A 17206-nucleotide genomic window follows, 5' to 3' on the forward strand; every position below is an offset into this window, starting at 1 on the left:
CCACGGGTTTTTACCAAGGTTATGGCTACTGTAGTAGCGCTCCTACACTCGCAGGGTCACTCGGTGATCCCGTACTTGGACGATCTGCTGATCAAGGCACCCTCTCAAGAGGCATGCCAACGCAGCCTCGACGCTACCCTGGAGACTCTCCAGGGTTTCGGGTGGATCATCAATTTTCCAAAGTCAAATCTGACACCGGCCCAATCGCTGACATATCTTGGCATGGAGTTTCATACCCTCTCAGCGATAGTGAAGCTTCCGCTGATCAAGCAGCAGTCACTACAGAAAGGGGTACAATCTCTCCTTCAAGGCCAGTCACACCCCTTGAGGCGCCTCATGCACTTCCTGGGGAAGATGGTGGCAGCAATGGAGGCAGTCCCTTTCGCGCAGTTTCACCTGCGTCCCCTTCAATGGGACATCCTACGCAAATGGGACAGGAAACCGACGTCCCTCGACAGGACCGTCTCCCTCTCTCAGGCGACCAAAGCTTCCCTTCGGTGGTGGCTTCTTCCCACTTCATTATCGAAGGGGAAATCCTTCCTACCCCCATCCTGGGAAGTAGTCACGACGGACGCGAGTCTGTCAGGGTGGGGAGCGGTTTTTCTCCACCACAGGGCTCAGGGTACGTGGACCCAGCAAGAGTCCTCGCTTCAGATCAATGTTCTGGAAATACGGGCAGTGTATCTGGCCCTGAAAGCGTTCCAGCAGTGGCTGGAGGGCAAGCACATCCGAATTCAGTCGGACAATTCCACAGCGGTGGCATACATCAACCACCAAGGCGGCACACGCAGCCGGCAAGCCTTCCAGGAAGTCCGGCGGATTTTGATGTGGGTGGAAGCCACGGCCTCCACCATATCCGCAGTTCACATCCCAGGCGTGGAAAACTGGGAAGCAGATTTTCTCAGTCGCCAGGGCATGGACGCAGGGGAATGGTCCCTTCACCCGGACGTGTTTCAGGAGATCTGTTGCCGCTGGGGGGTGCCGGACGTCGACCTCATGGCGTCCCGGCACAACAACAAGGTACCGACGTTCATGGCACGGTCTCAAGATACCAGAGCTCTGGCGGCAGACGCCTTAGTTCAGGATTGGTCGCAGTTTCAGCTCCCTTATGTGTTTCCTCCGCTGGCACTGTTGCCCAGAGTGTTACGCAAGATCAAGGCCAACTGCCGCCGCGTCATCCTCGTCGCTCCAGACTGGCCGAGGCGGTCGTGGTACCCGGATCTGTGGCATCTCACGGTCGGCCAACCGTGGGCACTACCAGACCGACCAGACTTGCTATCTCAAGGGCCGTTTTTCCATCTGAATTCTGCGGCCCTCAACCTGACTGTGTGGCCATTGAGTCCTGGATCCTAGCGTCTTCAGGGTTATCTCAAGACGTCATTGCCACTATGAGACAGGCTAGGAAACCAACGTCCGCCAAGATCTATCACAGGACGTGGAAAATTTTTCTGTCGTGGTGCTCTGCTCAGGGTTTTTCTCCCTGGCCATTTGCATTACCTACTTTTCTGTCCTTCCTTCAAGCTGGACTGGAAAAGGGTTTGTCGCTCGGCTCCCTTAAGGGACAAGTCTCAGCGCTCTGTGTTTTTCCAGAAGCGCCTAGCCAGACTTCCACAGGTACGCACGTTCCTGCAGGGGGTTTGTCACATAGTTCCACCTTACAAACGGCCGTTAGAACCCTGGGATCTAAACAGGGTGCTGATGGTTCTTCAGAAACCACCATTCGAGCCAATGAGAGATATTTCCCTCTCACGACTTTCGCAGAAAGTGGTTTTTCTAGTAGCAGTCACTTCTCTTCGGAGAGTGTCTGAGCTAGCAGCGTTGTCGTGCAAAGCCCCTTTCCTGGTGTTTCACCAGGACAAGGTGGTTCTACGTCCGGTTCCGGAATTTCTCCCTAAGGTGGTATCCCACTTTCATCTCAATCAGGATATTTCCTTACCTTCTTTTTATCCTCATCCAGTTCACCAATGTGAAAAGGATTTGCACTTGTTAGATTTGGTGAGAGCACTCAGACTCTACATTTCTCGTACGGCGCCCCTGCGCCGCTCGGATGCACTCTTTGTCCTTGCCGCTGGCCAGCGTAAAGGGTCACAGGCTTCCAAATCAACCCTGGCTCGGTGGATCAAGGAGCCAATTATCGAAGCTTACCGTTCGGCTGGGCTTCCGGTTCCCTCAGGGCTGAAGGCCCATTCTACCAGAGCCGTGGGCGCGTCCTGGGCTTTGAGGCACCAGGCTACGGCTCAGCAGGTGTGTCAGGCGGCTACCTGGTCGAGCCTGCACACTTTCACGAAGCACTATCAAGTGCATACCTATGCTTCGGCGGATGCCAGCCTAGGTAGACGAGTCCTTCAGGCGGCGGTTGCCCACCTGTAGGAAAGGGCCGTTTTACGGCTCTCTTACGAGGTATTATTTTACCCACCCAGGGACTGCTTTTGGACGTCCCAATTGTCTGGGTCTCCCAATAGAGCGACAAAGAAGAAGGGAATTTTGTTTACTTACCGTAAATTCCTTTTCTTCTAGCTCTAATTGGGAGACCCAGCACCCGCCCCTGTTTTTTTGTGTACACATGTTGTTCATGTTGAATGGTTTCAGTTCTCCGATATTCCTTCGGATTGAAGTTACTTTAAACCAGTTTATTATTCTTTTTCCTCCTTCTTGCTTTTGCACCAAAACTGAGGAGCCCGTGGGAGCACGGGGGGTGTATAGGCAGAAGGGGAGGGGCTTAACACTTTTAAGTGTAATACTTTGTGCGGCCTCCGGAGGCATAGCCTATACACCCAATTGTCTGGGTCTCCCAATTAGAGCTAGAAGAAAAGGAATTTACGGTAAGTAAACAAAATTCCCTTCTTTTTTTCCTTTCCTTTACTTGAGTGCAACTTCTATTTTGGATATTGTATGTCATGTTCAGTATGCACCAGTTCAGACTTTGAGATTAGGAAGAGCCGGTAATTTTTCTATATTGTCATTGAGTGACCCAACGAAATTGAGCACCTTAAACGACGCTGTCAGTGCAAAGGTCCGATCGCTGATGTTAGAGGCGAATTTAAACAGCGGGGTGCACTTATAATAGTGGAGTGGTCTATGCAGCGGTGCACAACATATGACATACTCTTACGTCTTATCAAGGGGTTAGTAATGGAAACCATCCACTAGGCGCTCACACTTTTTTCTGTTCTGTGTTGTCTGCATAGACAGAACTGCACGGTAGGTGGACTATATGGCAGCTGCAATGTCTGGGAATTAATGCTGAAAGAAATGTCAAAAGACATTGGGGGGGTTCGTTGACATGTTACAGTGGAAAAAGGAATGTTAGGTTTTTTGGCCGTACTATATTGATGAGTCTGCAAAATTGCAGCCTTTGCCATAAAATGTTTGAGAAAATAAAACCAGCTAAAAGTTAAACTGTTAATAAAGTATTAATAAAAGTCAAGTTATTAATAAAAACTCAACTCCTGTTTTGTCTAATGATTTCTTTCTTATGAGTATATATGATTTTGAATATTTTTTTTTCTTGTAGTTTCTTGTATTTTTATGTTACCTTTTCTATTCGTGATGTTAAACATTGCAGTCAATTAATTGTTTTTGTTTTTTTGTGCAGTAAAATCTTTATATGAATCATGTTCTAAAAGTGTAGCGAAGATGCTAACCGGCAAAGTGAACCGCGCTGATGAAGTGGCGAATCTGTTTGTTTATGCTTTTTCTTACTATTTTGATCGTGCTGAGGACACACATTTAATAGGTACGGAACTGGGCACACTATTTTTTTATATATAAATACATTTATCTATCTTTCTATATATGTTACAAAAAAAAGTAACACTCTCTTTTTAGTTTTTTTTCTTGTAACCACATGATTTGTTTGGTTTTTTTTTTTAAAGATCCGAGTGTTGGTGGTTATGTAAAAGTGAGAGATTTTGAGACCGCAGCCACAAAAGGTAAAATCTCTTTGAAATGAATGCTGGGTTAATTTTTCCTTTTTTAAAGGTTTACTAAACAAACAAAAGAAAGGAATAGCGGCAGAATCTAATATAAGATCTTAGTAGCATTGTGAGACCCAGGACCCACGGGTAAATCCCATGCTCCTACAAGACGTGACACGAGATGAAGTGTTGGATATACCCCGTCCTAGGACACTAGCCAGCTCAGTTTTAGCCTTGTGTCCATGGGAAGCAGACACTACGCATATCAGATTTCTACAGTTTTCTACCTTTTTTCTTTTTACCTTTTTTCAGTTAGATGCCGTGGATGCCCCCTACCTTTTTTTTTCACCTCAGGTATGGCACTTTGTGCACTCCACAGTAGTATACCTCCCTGCAATCACCATGTCTCCACCTGTTCTCCATCTTCTGAGTATGTTGCCGAAGAGTGAACCCACAGTTGTGGAAGTTGCCAAAGGAGTGATCCTGCAGGCGTTCGAATATGTTGGAGGGGTGGGTGTAATTACCGCCATACATTGTTTTTACAGGGGTTCTCTTTTAGGATTTCCGCTATAGGGACTTCCCTTCCTGCATTTCGTCTAACTGGCACCTCAGAAGCTTCCTGTCTTCATCTCATACCCCTAGAATCATCTGGGAACAATTCTCTTCTTTTACAGCTCCTGAACCTCTTTTGCGTACTAGTAGGCCTATTCATCATGTGGAAGGTTTTTTGTTTGTTTTCTTCAGTCCATATGTCCTCTCTCTGACAAGACTCACCCTAGCAGCCCCCATCACTATGAACTATGTCTTTTGATCTTGCTCTGACAAACATTTTCCTTAACCTCTCTCCCTCTATGGACCCCTCAGGAACTAGGCCCTCCCGAATTGCTCAGGTTTCTGACTTTGGCCAGAGGAAACCAGGCTAGCCTCTCCCAATCTATTATTGATTCTCTAGGGTGCTTGGTAGTCAAGTTCACGTATTAGTGTCCTCTTGCCCAGTCTGTTTCCTCAGCTTTTTATGACAAAAATATTGCTCAAACTACCTCCCTTCTGCAGAGAAAGTTTCACAAGAGACCTAGTGTCTTTGCCTTCTCTGGAACACTAGTGCCACAGCACACCAGGAGACACCTCTGAAACAGAATCTTAGGCCAAGGAGGAATCCAAGTTAGGCACAGTTATGCAGAATTTCTTCATCGTTCCTTATAGGAGACCCAGACCATGGGTGTATAGCTTCTGCCTCCGGAGGACACACAAAGTACTACACTAAAAAGTGTAGCTCCTCCCTCCGAGCATATACACCCCCTGGATAACCAAATCTAGCCAGTTCAATGCTTTGTGTTCAGGAGGCACACATCCACACATGCATTCTCATCTGATTTTTGATTTTAAAGAGTTTGAAGAAAAGCGGGTCCAAGCTGGACCCCCGGCATGTCCCTTCTCACCCCACTGTGTCGGCGGTGTTGTTAAGGTTGATTTCAAGGCTGGAGCCTTACATGCCGCGCTCCTTCACCATCCCTCGGGCTCTGGCTTGAAGTGGGAGCCAGCACGGTTCTCACTGCTTTGCAGGAGACCGGTCTCCATCCGCAGCCCTTTCAGGACCCTGCCGGACGGAGCACTCATCCCTCAGGGACCTGGCCCTGCGTCTCACAAGCTAAGTATTTGAGACGTTATTGCAGGGGGTCCTTTGCATCTTTATTGTTGGGGAGAGTGTGTCAGGTTACTTTGGTGACATTTCCGGCCGGTTCTCTGGTTTTCACCTGAGAACCGCGCCGAGGGTGCCTGCTCGCCGGCCGCATTGTAAAATTTAGGCCCCGGCTTCGGCTGCGGCCTACTTTCGTTTTCACTGCCCCTGCATGTCAGTCATGCAGAGGGACAGTGCGGCGCCGCCCACCGGCCGTTCAGCACAGGGGAGGACACTCCTCTCTGAGGAGATGTTTCCCTCCCCTGTATATGTCCTTGGCCCTCCGGTTCCCGCTCTTGGACTAGGCCCACCCCCCCTCCTCACTCCGGCGCCATTTTATCAGCGTTCTCACACTGATCGGCGCTGGCTGCTGCATCTCTGCAACCTGTCTGGGGGTCCGAGCTGTGGGATTCGGAGGGCACACAAAACGGTCTGGTAAGCCACAACCTCTGGTTGTGGACTTTCTTATACACTCTCTGGGGGTCATTCTGAAGGAGTGTGTTCTTTACTGCAGAGCCCCCACCTCAGCAGCATGTCTCACACTAGGAGCAAGGCTGCAAGGCTGTACTCAATATGCACTGCATGTAAGCTCGTACTGCCTGAACCGAGCACATATCCACATTGTGATGCCTGCTCTAACATGGTGGTGCCTCAGCCTGGAGTCTCCCCAGTGGTCCCTCCGGCTGCTCCGGCCCCGGTGGCTGAACCCCCGGCTTGGGTAGAATCGTTTTCTAAGTCTATCTCCCAGTCCTTTGCCGACTCCATGGGACAGCTGTCCCGGACTCTGCTGCGCATGCATCAGCCCCCTTCTCAGGGCGCCTCTGCTGCTTCGGCTCGCTCTGCAGAGCTCACAGAGGATTCTTCATCTGCTCCCAGACCCCGTCCTCCTAAATGGAGACGCAGGGTCCCCTCTCCTTCCTCGTCCCGCAGCTCCGATTCACGAGCCGACTCGCAGGACGAGGAGGATGTCTTTACTGGGGGCTTGGACGCTACCTCCATGTGCCCCATTGATCTGACCGAGGGTGATGCGGATGTTAGTGATTTGATTGCGTCCATTCATTCTGTACTGGACCTCAATCCGCCAGTATCAGAGGAGCAACCCTCTCTGGCAGAAAAGCACCAGTTTACCTTGCCTAAGAGAACAAGGAGTGTGTTCTTTAACCACTCCAGTTTTCAAGCCACGGTGTCCAAGCCCAGAGCCTGTCCTGACAAACGCTTCGCAAAGCGTGGTTCTGATGACCGTTTTCCTTTTCCACCAGAGGTGGTCAAGGAGTGGGCTCACTCACCCAAGGTAGACCCTCCGGTGTCTAGACTCTCAGCCCGGACAGTTGTATCTGTGGCTGATGGCACCTCACTTAAGGATCCCACTGACCGCTAGGTTGACCTCCTGGCCAAGTCTGTCTATGAGGCGGCAGGGGCCTCGTTCTCACCATCCTTTGCAGCAGTGTGGGCTCTCAAAGCCATCTCTGCTTCCCTAGAGGAGATGCATTCCCTCACTAGGGACTCTATGCCTGAATTGGTTGCCTTAACTTCCCAGGCTTCAGCCTTTTCAGCCTACGCCATGTCTGCCATGCTGGAGGCTTCTCACCGCACTGCGGTGGCCTCCGCTAATTCCCTCGCTATCCGCAGGATCTTGTGGCTTCGAGAGTGGAAGGCAGATGCTTCTTCAAAGAAGTACCTTGCTGGGCTCCCATTTGCTGGGTCCAGGCTGTTCGGTGAACAACTGGATGAAATTATTAAGGAGGCTACTGGCGGGAAGAGTACTTCCTTGCCACAGACTAAACCCAGGAAACCTGTCCAGGGCAGGAACCAGTCGAGGTTTCGTTCCTTTCGTTCCTCTAACTGGTCGGCCTCTAAGCCCTCTGCCTCGTCCACTAACTCAGCCAAGGACCAGAAGCCCACCTGGCGCAAGAAGCCGCGTCCACAAAGGTCCGCAGGAGCTGCTGCCACCAAGGCAGCCTCCTCTTGACTATCTGGCCGAGCCAGCAACGTCCTTGGTCGGTGGCAGGCTCTCCCACTTTGGCGACGTGTGGTTTCAACACGTCTCCGATCAGTGGGTGCGGGATATCATCTCCCACGGCTACAGGATAGAGTTCTCTTCCAGCCCGCCAAACAGATTTTTTCTGTCAACTCCCCCCTGCTCCAAGGCCGCCGCCTTCTCTCAGGCCGTGGCATCCTTACAGGCCAACGGAGTAATTGTACCGGTTCCCGCCAGGGAACGGTTCAGAGGTTTTTACTCAAATCTCTTCCTAGTCCCCAAAAAGGACGGTTCCTTCTGGCCCATCCTGGATCTCAAGCTTCTCAACAAGCATGTTCAGGTGCGACATTTTCGCATGGAGTCTCTGCGATCAGTCATTGCCTCAATGACCCAAGGAGATTTCCTGGCATCCATCGACATCAGAGATGCCTATCTGCATGTGCCAATTGCAGTTTCACACCAGCGTTGGCTACGTTTTGCAATCGGAGAGGAACATTTCCAATTCGTGGCTCTCCCCTTCGGGTTAGCCACGGCCCCTCGGGTATTCACCAAGGTCATGGCAGCAGTGGTTGCGGTTCTGCACCTCCAGGGGTTGGCAGTGATTCCTTACCTGGACGACCTTCTTGTCAAGGCTTCATCCAGTGCAAACTGTCAGCGGAGTGTCTCGCTCACTCTCGCCACTCTTGTTCAATTCGGGTGGCTTGTCAATCTGCCCAAGTCCACTCTGACCCCGACCCAAAAACTTACGTACCTAGGGATGCAATTCGAGACTCTGCCGGCACTTGTGAAGCTGCCCTTAGTCAAACAGCAGTCCCGCCATCTGGCGGTGCGCTCTCTGTTGAGGCCCCGCCGTCATTCCATCAGGCACCTCATGCAGGTGCTGGGTCAGATGGTCGCGTCAATGGAAGCGGTTCCCTTTGCCCAGTTCCATCTGCGTCCTCTGCAGCTGGACATTCTCCGCTGTTGGGACAAGCGGACTTCTTCCTTGCACAGGTTGGTGGCTCTGTCGCCACAGACCAGGAGCTCTCTTCAGTGGTGGCTTCGGCCCCTCTCTTTGTCTCAGGGACGCTCCTTCCTGACCCCGTCCCGGGTGATTCTCACCACGGATGCCAGTCTATCCGGCTGGGGAGCAGTATTTCTCCACTACCGAGCACAGGGCACTTGGACTCCGTCCGAATCAGCCCTCTCGATCAATGTGCTGGAAATCAGAGCTATGCTCCTAGCTCTCGTAGCCTTTCACCACCTGTTGGCGGGCAAGCACATTCGAGTCCAGTCAGACAACGCGACAGCAGTTGCCTACATCAATCACCAGGGCGAGACTCGCAGCCGCCTGGCAATGTTGGAGGTTCAACGCATCCTTCAGTGGACGGAGGACTCCAAGTCCACCATATCCGCAGTCCACATCCCAGGCGTAGAAAACTGGGAGGCAGATTATCTCAGCCGTCAAACCGTGGACAGCGGCGAGTGGCCTCTGCATCCGGCAGTGTTCCGGTCGATCTGCCGCAAGTGGGGCACTCCGGAAGTGGATCTAATGGCATCCCGGCACAACAACAAGGTCCCGGTTTACGTGGCTCGCTCCCACGATCCTCAGGCCTTTGCAGCGGACGCGTTGGTTCAGGATTGGTCCCAGTTCCGTCTGTCTTACGTGTTTCCCCCTCTAGCTCTCTTGCCCAGAGTCCTGCGCAAGATCAGAATGGAGGGCCGTCGGGTCATACTCATTGCTCCAGACTGGCCCAGGCGAGCTTGGTACCCAGACCTGCTCAGTCTGTCCGTAGAGGTGCCGTGGCATCTCCCGGACCGCCCAGACCTTCTCTCACAAGGTCCGTTTTTCCGCCAGAATTCTGCAGCTCTCAGATTGACGGCGTGGCTCTTGAGTCCTGGATCCTGACTGCTTCCGGCATTCCTCCCGAAGTCATCTCCGCTATGACTCAGGCTCGGAAGTCTTCCTCGGCCAAGATTTACCACAGGACTTGGAGAATTTTCCTGTCCTGGTGTCGTTCTTCCGGGCATGCCCCTTGGCCTTTTTCCTTGCCGACCATCCTGTCCTTTCTACAGTCCGGTCTGCAGCTAGGACTATCCCTCAATTCCCTTAAGGGACAGGTCTCGGCTCTGTCAGTGTTGTTCCAGCGGGGTATCGCCCGACTGGCCCAGGTGCGCACCTTCATGCAGGGCGCATCTCACATCATTCCACCTTACCGGCGGCCCTTGGATCCCTGGGACCTTAATCTGGTCCTCACGGCCTTACAGAAACCCCCCTTTGAGCCTCTTAGGGAGGTTTCTTTGTTTCGACTTTCACAGAAAGTCGTCTTTCTGGTGGCCATAACTTCTCTTAGGATAGTCTCTGATTTGGCTGCTCTCTCTTCGGAGTCACCTTTTTTGGTTTTTCATCAAGACAAGGTGGTTCTCCGTCCGACTCCGGACTTTCTCCCTAAGGTGGTGTCTCCTTTCCACCTTAACCAGGACATTTCATTGCCTTCCTTTTGTCCGGCTCCTGTGCATCGCTTTGAGAAAGCGTTGCATACTTTAGATCTGGTGCGGGCGCTCCGGATCTATGTGTCACGCACCGCTGTTCTTAGGCGGTGCACCTCTCTTTTTGTGCTGACCACAGGTCAGCGCAAGGGTCTCTCGGCTTCTAAACCGACCCCAGCTCGTTGGATTAGGTCGGCCATATCCGATGCCTACCAGTGTACTCAGGTGCCTCCCCCGCCGGGGATCAAGGCGCACTCGACCAGAGCTGTCGGTGCCTCTTGGGCTTTCAGGCACCAGGCTACGGCTCAGCAGGTCTGTCATGCTGCCACTTGGTCTAGTCTGCACACCTTTTCGAAGCACTACCAAGTGCATGCTCATGCTTCGGCAGATGCGAGCTTGGGCAGACGCATCCTTCAGGCGGCTGTCACCCATTTGTGAAGTTAGGTTTTGCCTACTTCTCAGTTTTCTGTTTATTTCCCACCCATGGACTGCTTTGAGACGTCCCATGGTCTGGGTCTCCCATAAGGAACGATGAAGAAAAAGAGAATTTTGTTTACTTACCGTAAATTCTTTTTCTTATAGTTCCGACATGGGAGACCCAGCACCTTCCCTGTTGCCTGTTGGCAGTTTTCTTGTTCCATGTGTTTTCACCGGCTGTTGTTGTAGACAGAGGTTCCGGTTGTTCCGGGTTTTGCTCTATCTCTACTTGTGGGTGGATGTCCTCCTTCAGCTTTTGCACTAAACTGGCTAGATTTGGTTATCCAGGGGGTGTATATGCTCGGAGGGAGGAGCTACACTTTTTAGTGTAGTACTTTGTGTGTCCTCCGGAGGCAGAAGCTATACACCCATGGTCTGGGTCTCCCATGTCGGAACTATAAGAAAAAGAATTTACGGTAAGTAAACAAAATTCTCTTTTTTAACCAGGCAGTGAGTTACACACTTTTAAGTCCACCTCTTTGTAGGAAGTGGTTTCTTTATGTTGGCAGTACTGACAACCTATCACCATTCCTAACCACAAGGCCTACTGACCTGGGCTAAGCTTCTCCCGCTTCTTGATCTTCTTGATATCTTCTTGAGATCTCTTTTCAATTGCTGCACGCCTCTAAAGTCTTAAAAGCCAATTCTATGGCAGTTTGGCTCTCCAGTTGAATCAGATTCTGGTTTGCAGATCCAGCATCCATAAAAGGACACCCCTAACTTGGCTTATTTCTGCAGAGAATAAGCATCTAAATGAGATTATGATGAATGCCATAGGGATAAAGAGCTCTTTGCTTTCCCAGTACTGTAGACGAACACAGAGGTTACACTTTTGTAACATTTACACCTTATTTCATGGAGACATTCTGACCCTTGCCCCAACTCTAGTCAGCTCTTGTTCAAGCCAAAACATACCTAACACATGCCTGAAGGTTGTGAAGCCCTCCAATTCCAAGACCACCACCACCACATGAAGATCTTCCACCCTCACCTCCCCCAAATCTCAAAACGTCATTTGAAGTGGGGGGCAGTTAAACAGATTTGCTTCCATAGACTTCGATGTTTAACCCCTTAACGACCCATGACGTACTGGGTACGTCATGGGTCGTGTGCCGTTAAGCCCCGCCCCCTGCCGCGGGCAGGCGGCGATCCGCGCACATATCAGCTGTTTTCAACAGCTGACATGTGTGCCTGCTAGCCGCGGGTGGAATCGCTTCCACCCGCGGCCATTAACCCCTTACATCTCGCTGCCAAAATCTGGCAGCGATATTTATATGCGTGCCGCCATGACAGTCACTTACCCCGCCTTCCCACCGGAAGTCACGTGACATGATCATGAGACTTTCGGTGGTTGCCATGGTAGCACAGGGTCATGTGATGACGCCTGTAGCTAACATGACTCACTTCCTCTCAATGCCGGAATACAACCGACATTGAAAGTAAAGCACCAAATCTGCAGTTCTCAGCTCTGTAGCTGAGATCTGCACATAGTGCAGAGCGATCGGATTGCTGATCGCAATAGCCCCCTAGTGGGACTAGCAAAATAAAAAAAAAAAAGTTTTAATAAAAAAACCTAAAAGTTCAAATCCACCCCCCTTTCACCCCATTGAAAATTAAAGGGTTAAAAAAATAAAAAATATACACATTTGGTATCGCCGCGTTCAGAAATGCCCGATCTATCAAAATATAAAATCAATTAATCTGATTAGTAAATGGCGTAGCGGCAAAAAAATTCCAAACGTCAAAATTACGTTTTTTTGGTCGTCGCATATTTTGCGCAAAATGCAATAACAGGCGATCAAAACGTAGCATCTGCGCAAAAATGGTACCGTTAAAAACGTCAGGTCGAGACGCAAAAAATAAGCAGTCACTGAACCTCAGATCCCGAAAAATGAGCACTCTACGGGTTTTGGAAAATGGCGCAAAACGTGCGCTACTTTTTTTGGACAAGCTTGTGAATTTTTTTCAACCCCTTAGACACAAGTAAACCTATACATATGTTTGGTGTCTACAAACTCGCACTGACCTGAGGCATCACATAGATACATCAGTTTTACCATTAAGTGAACACAGTGAATAAAATATCCCAAAAACTATTATACGATCACACTTTTTTTGCAATTTTTCCGCACTTGGAATTTTTTTGCCGTTTTCCAGTACACTATATGGTAAAACTTATGGTGTCATTAGAAGTACAACTCGTCCCGCAAAAAACAAGCCCTTACATGGCAAGTTTGATGGAAAAATAAAAAGTTACGCTCTCGGAAGAAGGGGAGCAAAAACGGAAAGTGCCCGGGGGTTGAAGGGGTTAAAAGAAACACAGATCCAGCAGTGATCAGTTGTTTGGTTTGTTTTTTATTGCCAGCCAAAAAAGTTACGTCTACACAACTTTTTTTTTTAAGGGATCTGTCACCACTTTGACTTTTTTTTTTTTTAAACTGTTAACATGGGCATACAGGTTATAGAATGCTGAAAAAAACCATACCTGTCTGTCTCCTATCAGATGCCTTGTTGTGGATAAGTCTCTTTTTATCACTTTATATAAATGAGATCTTCCAGGCTATGGGGCGGATGCTGCCTGGAAGATAACTCCGCCTCTAGATATGATTTTAAATAGAAGAGGCATTACCAATGTGAGACAAGTATCTGACACTGAACAGGAGACTGTAATGATTGTGTCTATAATATGAGGAAATATCTATAGAATAAACTTGTCTTACTTTTTCCTTTTCAGAATGTGCAAATATAGCGCAGACGGCAGGGAGCAGTCCTTACCTGTGTATGGATCTCACCTATATTACACACATTCTTCAGGATCTTGGGTTTTCAAAAGATAAACGCTTAAAGGTAATGTGGTTGGTTTTGGCAGTTGTTGTAAAGGTGTGTCGTCGTCCCCCCCCCCACCCCCCTCCCCTCTATTAGACCTATGTCAGTTTGCCATGTAATCTATATCCTGATTGTGCGATTAATGGGCTTTCCTTTTTTTCCCTTTACATACCTCTGAAGCATAACTTTTCATGTGTAAAAAATAAAGTATATATACTGTGTGTATGTGTGTGTGTGTGTGTACATGTGTATATATAAAATACCGTGTGTGTATGTGTATCTATCTATACAATATATCATTTTTTTTATTTATTTTTTTTTTTATATCCACACAACCTGCTCTCCTCTTCATCCTTATACCTGTGATTGTGCAGGATATAACTACTGAGACTAAGACCTGGTCTTTATATTATTTTGTCTTCACAGCTTGTTAAGAAAATCAATGATGTAGAAACCAGTTGGGCCCTCGGTGCAACATTTTATTACATGGACTTGTTGAAGAGCAATGTCTAGGACAGCTTGGTTAATATGGTGACCTAAGATGTAGCATACGGCAAACTCTTGCTGCGACAAACCATCGTTTCACTCTTATGCCATTTGTGTAACTTGGCCGCCCATTAATATATATGGTAAAAGCCAAGCTATCCAAACGGTGTAATGAGCAATCTAAACCTGCCTATGGCGCTGCTACATCTGCATAAGAGAAGGGGCAAACTACTTGAACTGTTTCTGAAGTTTTCAGAGACTTTGCCATAATATGTGCCATATAACCCGGTACTGGGGTTAATTTATTTTATTTTTTATTTTATTCTTTATTTAACTAATGTTGATTGAAACCTTAAGACCTCTAGATTGTACTGAGATTTACATAATGTGATCAGTCCTGTTCTAACTCAGTTCTCTTTGATTTACTCTTCTACTTCTACTCATCAGGTTGCACTGTCATGGAATGGAGATCAATTTATATATATTTTTTTTTATATATATTTATATATATATAACTGTGAATATTTTTTTTCTCGGAGAGTAAATCTCTGTACATACAAGTGTTTTCCGTGCCCTTGCAGTATGTGCACACAGAGGTTATTTGAGGCGTCCAAAAATGAGATTAAGTAAAAACCGCCTCAGGAAACACGGACCTGTTCCAAAAAACTCCTAAACAAAAACCGTGTGCAGATAACCTTTCGGTTGCTGGGATAATTTTTCATTAAAAAAAATGAATAAATACTCTAACGATCTATTTATACAGTCCGAAGTATTAAAGCCCAACTTCGATTTGAGCAGATGAATAAGAATTGTAGGGATCTATCACACTGGTAATGTCTGCAATAAGACGACGACACTAGTGTGAGCAGAGACTATACTGTCTTTTCACTTTTTTCAAGCAGTTCCTTTTTGATAAAAAAAAACTGTGATCCATAGAGAAAAATGGTAAAATATCTAAGGTTATGTGCACATAGTGCATTTTTTGCTGCGTTTTTGTGCGTTTTTGGGCTCAAAATGTCATGACTTTGCTTCCCCAGCAAAGTCTGAGTTTTCATTTTTGCTGTCCGCACACAACTTTTTTTTTTTTTTTAAGCTGCGTTTTTGAGCTTAAAAAAAATGGACATGTTAATTCTTTCTTGCGTTTTTGTGCGTTTTCCCCCCATGCAATGCATTGGAAAAACGCAGAGATCCAAAACGCAGCCAAAAACGCACCAAAACACGGTAAAAACGCATGCGTTTTTTGTGCGGTTTTAGCGGCCAAAAACGCAGCGTCAAAAAAAAAACTCAGCGTGCGCACATAGCCTAAAAGTCCATGTTCATCTAGCGTTCAAGACTGAATATATACTGTAAAGTTAGTGGATTCTTAAAAGCCTGGACGCACAGATACTCAGGATCTTTTGCAGAAGTCATTTTGTTCACTTATCTATTTGGATAAACACAGCAGATAATAAAGAATCTTCCAACTATCAACACGGCTGGAGCCTTTTAGTTGTAAAGCATCATTTTGCCAAAGATTTAAAAGCTCTATGTAGCTTCTTGGGAAATCTTGAATGTGCAGACTATTGATGATTTGCAACGTTATCACTTAATGGCAATCCATCAGAAATCTGCTTCAATGGAAATATCACATCAGTATATGGTTAACGAGGTTGTCCACTACTTTAACATTGATGTCCTCTTCTTAAGAAGTGATCAATGTCTAATCGGCCGAGGTCCAACACACCACCCCGTCTGAGTAGCTGTTTTTCGTATCAACGGCAGGTGGCCAGAAATGCTCTGTTTAGGAGCTGCTTCATCTTCTGAGAGCTCACGGATACTGCACATCCGTATACAGAGAAGAAAAAGACACACATAAAAAAGGCGCACATCAAAATGAAGGATCATATCATATATTAAATATTTTTATTGGGTCAAAAATAGAAATAGAAAAACACAATTTAAAAACCATTAAAAGGACAGACAAGGCCTCAAAATGTCACAATATGGCTCCAGGATAATATACCGTTTGACACAGCTGTATGAAAATATATCAGGAAGTTTCCAAAAGGTAAAAAATAGCCGTGTTAAGCAAACACATGGTATAATAGGAAAACATCTATACAATGTTTAAATAACAAGGGGTATATATCATATAATAATTAGACCTCAAGGTAATGGATGGCAAGGCAAAAAAAGTATAAAACAACCAATATAGATAGAGTTAGGCCATATAACCTGCTGCCAGCAAAATAATGCTTAAAAAAAAAAAAAAAAGGTGAGTCAATCAAGAGTGGTAAATCATGTCCCCTGTTGTGAAATCATGCTAGAGCACAGAGAATAGATAAAGGTAAGGGGATAGAGAGACTGAACAGACCCTCAGGATGGAAAGAGGTCAGAATGGCATAATTACCAACCGAGCCCGGTGTGGTCAAAAAAATGTCTGCATGCAAGAATGGGAGGATGGTGGAGCAAAAGAGGTAAGATGAGGCCGTGGAGGAAAGCCCCACGCGTTACGCTGGCAAGCAGCTTCGTCAGGGGAAATAGCTATGGATAGGATAGGGCTATCTCCCCTGATGAAGCTGCTTGCCAGCGTAACGCGTGGGGCTTTCCTCCACGGCCTTTTTTTTTTTAAGCATTATTTTGCTGGCAGCAGGTTATATGGCTTAAATCTATCTATATTGGTTGTTTTATACCTTTTTGCCTTATTATATTTATATATGCTGTATACCATGTTCGGCCGCACTTTCCTTAATGCTAGACTGGGTTACATTACAAGCCTCAGGTCTCTCTCATTGGGTCCAATTGACATTGTACCTGCCATCCATTACCTTGAGGTCTAATTATTAGTTGATATATACCCCTTGTTATTTAAACATTGTATAGATGTTTTCCTATTATACCATGTGTTTGCTTAATAGGAATCACCACTTGGTATGAGTATACATATATCTTTTGCAGCGTTCCATACTCTGTCGTTTGTCTCTCATGGTTCTCTATTTTGCCCAGTGTGGGTCTTTGATATACATACTGTTCACATTGCATGCCTACTTTAGATCTAAATTCCATCAATTGGAGGTTTATTAACACTGCTATTTTTTACCTTTTGGAAATTTCCTGATATATTTTCATACAGCTGTGTCAAACGGTATATTATCCTGGAGCCATATTGTGACATTTTGAGGCCTTGTTTGTCCTTTTTAATGGTTTTTAAATTGTGTGTTTTTTTCTATTTCTATTTTTGACCCAATAAAAATATTTAATATATATGATCCTTCATTTTGATTTTTGATGTGCGCCTATTTTATGTGTGTCTTTTTCTTCTCTGTATACATATTGCTCTTGCACATATGGCAGCACTCCTTTGTCCATTTTAGGCTGTGCATCCCCTCCTTGTTT

At 47.0% G+C, this 17206-nt stretch overlaps 1 protein-coding gene across 1 annotated transcript in view; it reads left to right on the forward strand.

The window, feature by feature from the left end:
* ENTPD6 (ectonucleoside triphosphate diphosphohydrolase 6) overlaps positions 1–15765 on the forward strand; it is an 82817-nt gene extending 67052 nt beyond the window's left edge. Inside the window, exons 11-14 of the mRNA XM_075339419.1 lie at positions 3596–3736; positions 3876–3932; positions 13254–13366; positions 13772–15765. Of these exons, the coding sequence (XP_075195534.1) occupies positions 3596–3736; positions 3876–3932; positions 13254–13366; positions 13772–13858 (398 nt within the window). The 3' untranslated portion in view covers positions 13859–15765. The remainder of the gene's footprint in view (positions 1–3595; positions 3737–3875; positions 3933–13253; positions 13367–13771) is intronic.
* The last annotated feature ends 1441 nt before the right edge of the window (positions 15766–17206 follow it).

Source organism: Anomaloglossus baeobatrachus, chromosome 3 (genome assembly GCF_048569485.1).
Source record: "Anomaloglossus baeobatrachus isolate aAnoBae1 chromosome 3, aAnoBae1.hap1, whole genome shotgun sequence".
Lineage (NCBI taxonomy): Eukaryota > Metazoa > Chordata > Amphibia > Anura > Aromobatidae > Anomaloglossus > Anomaloglossus baeobatrachus.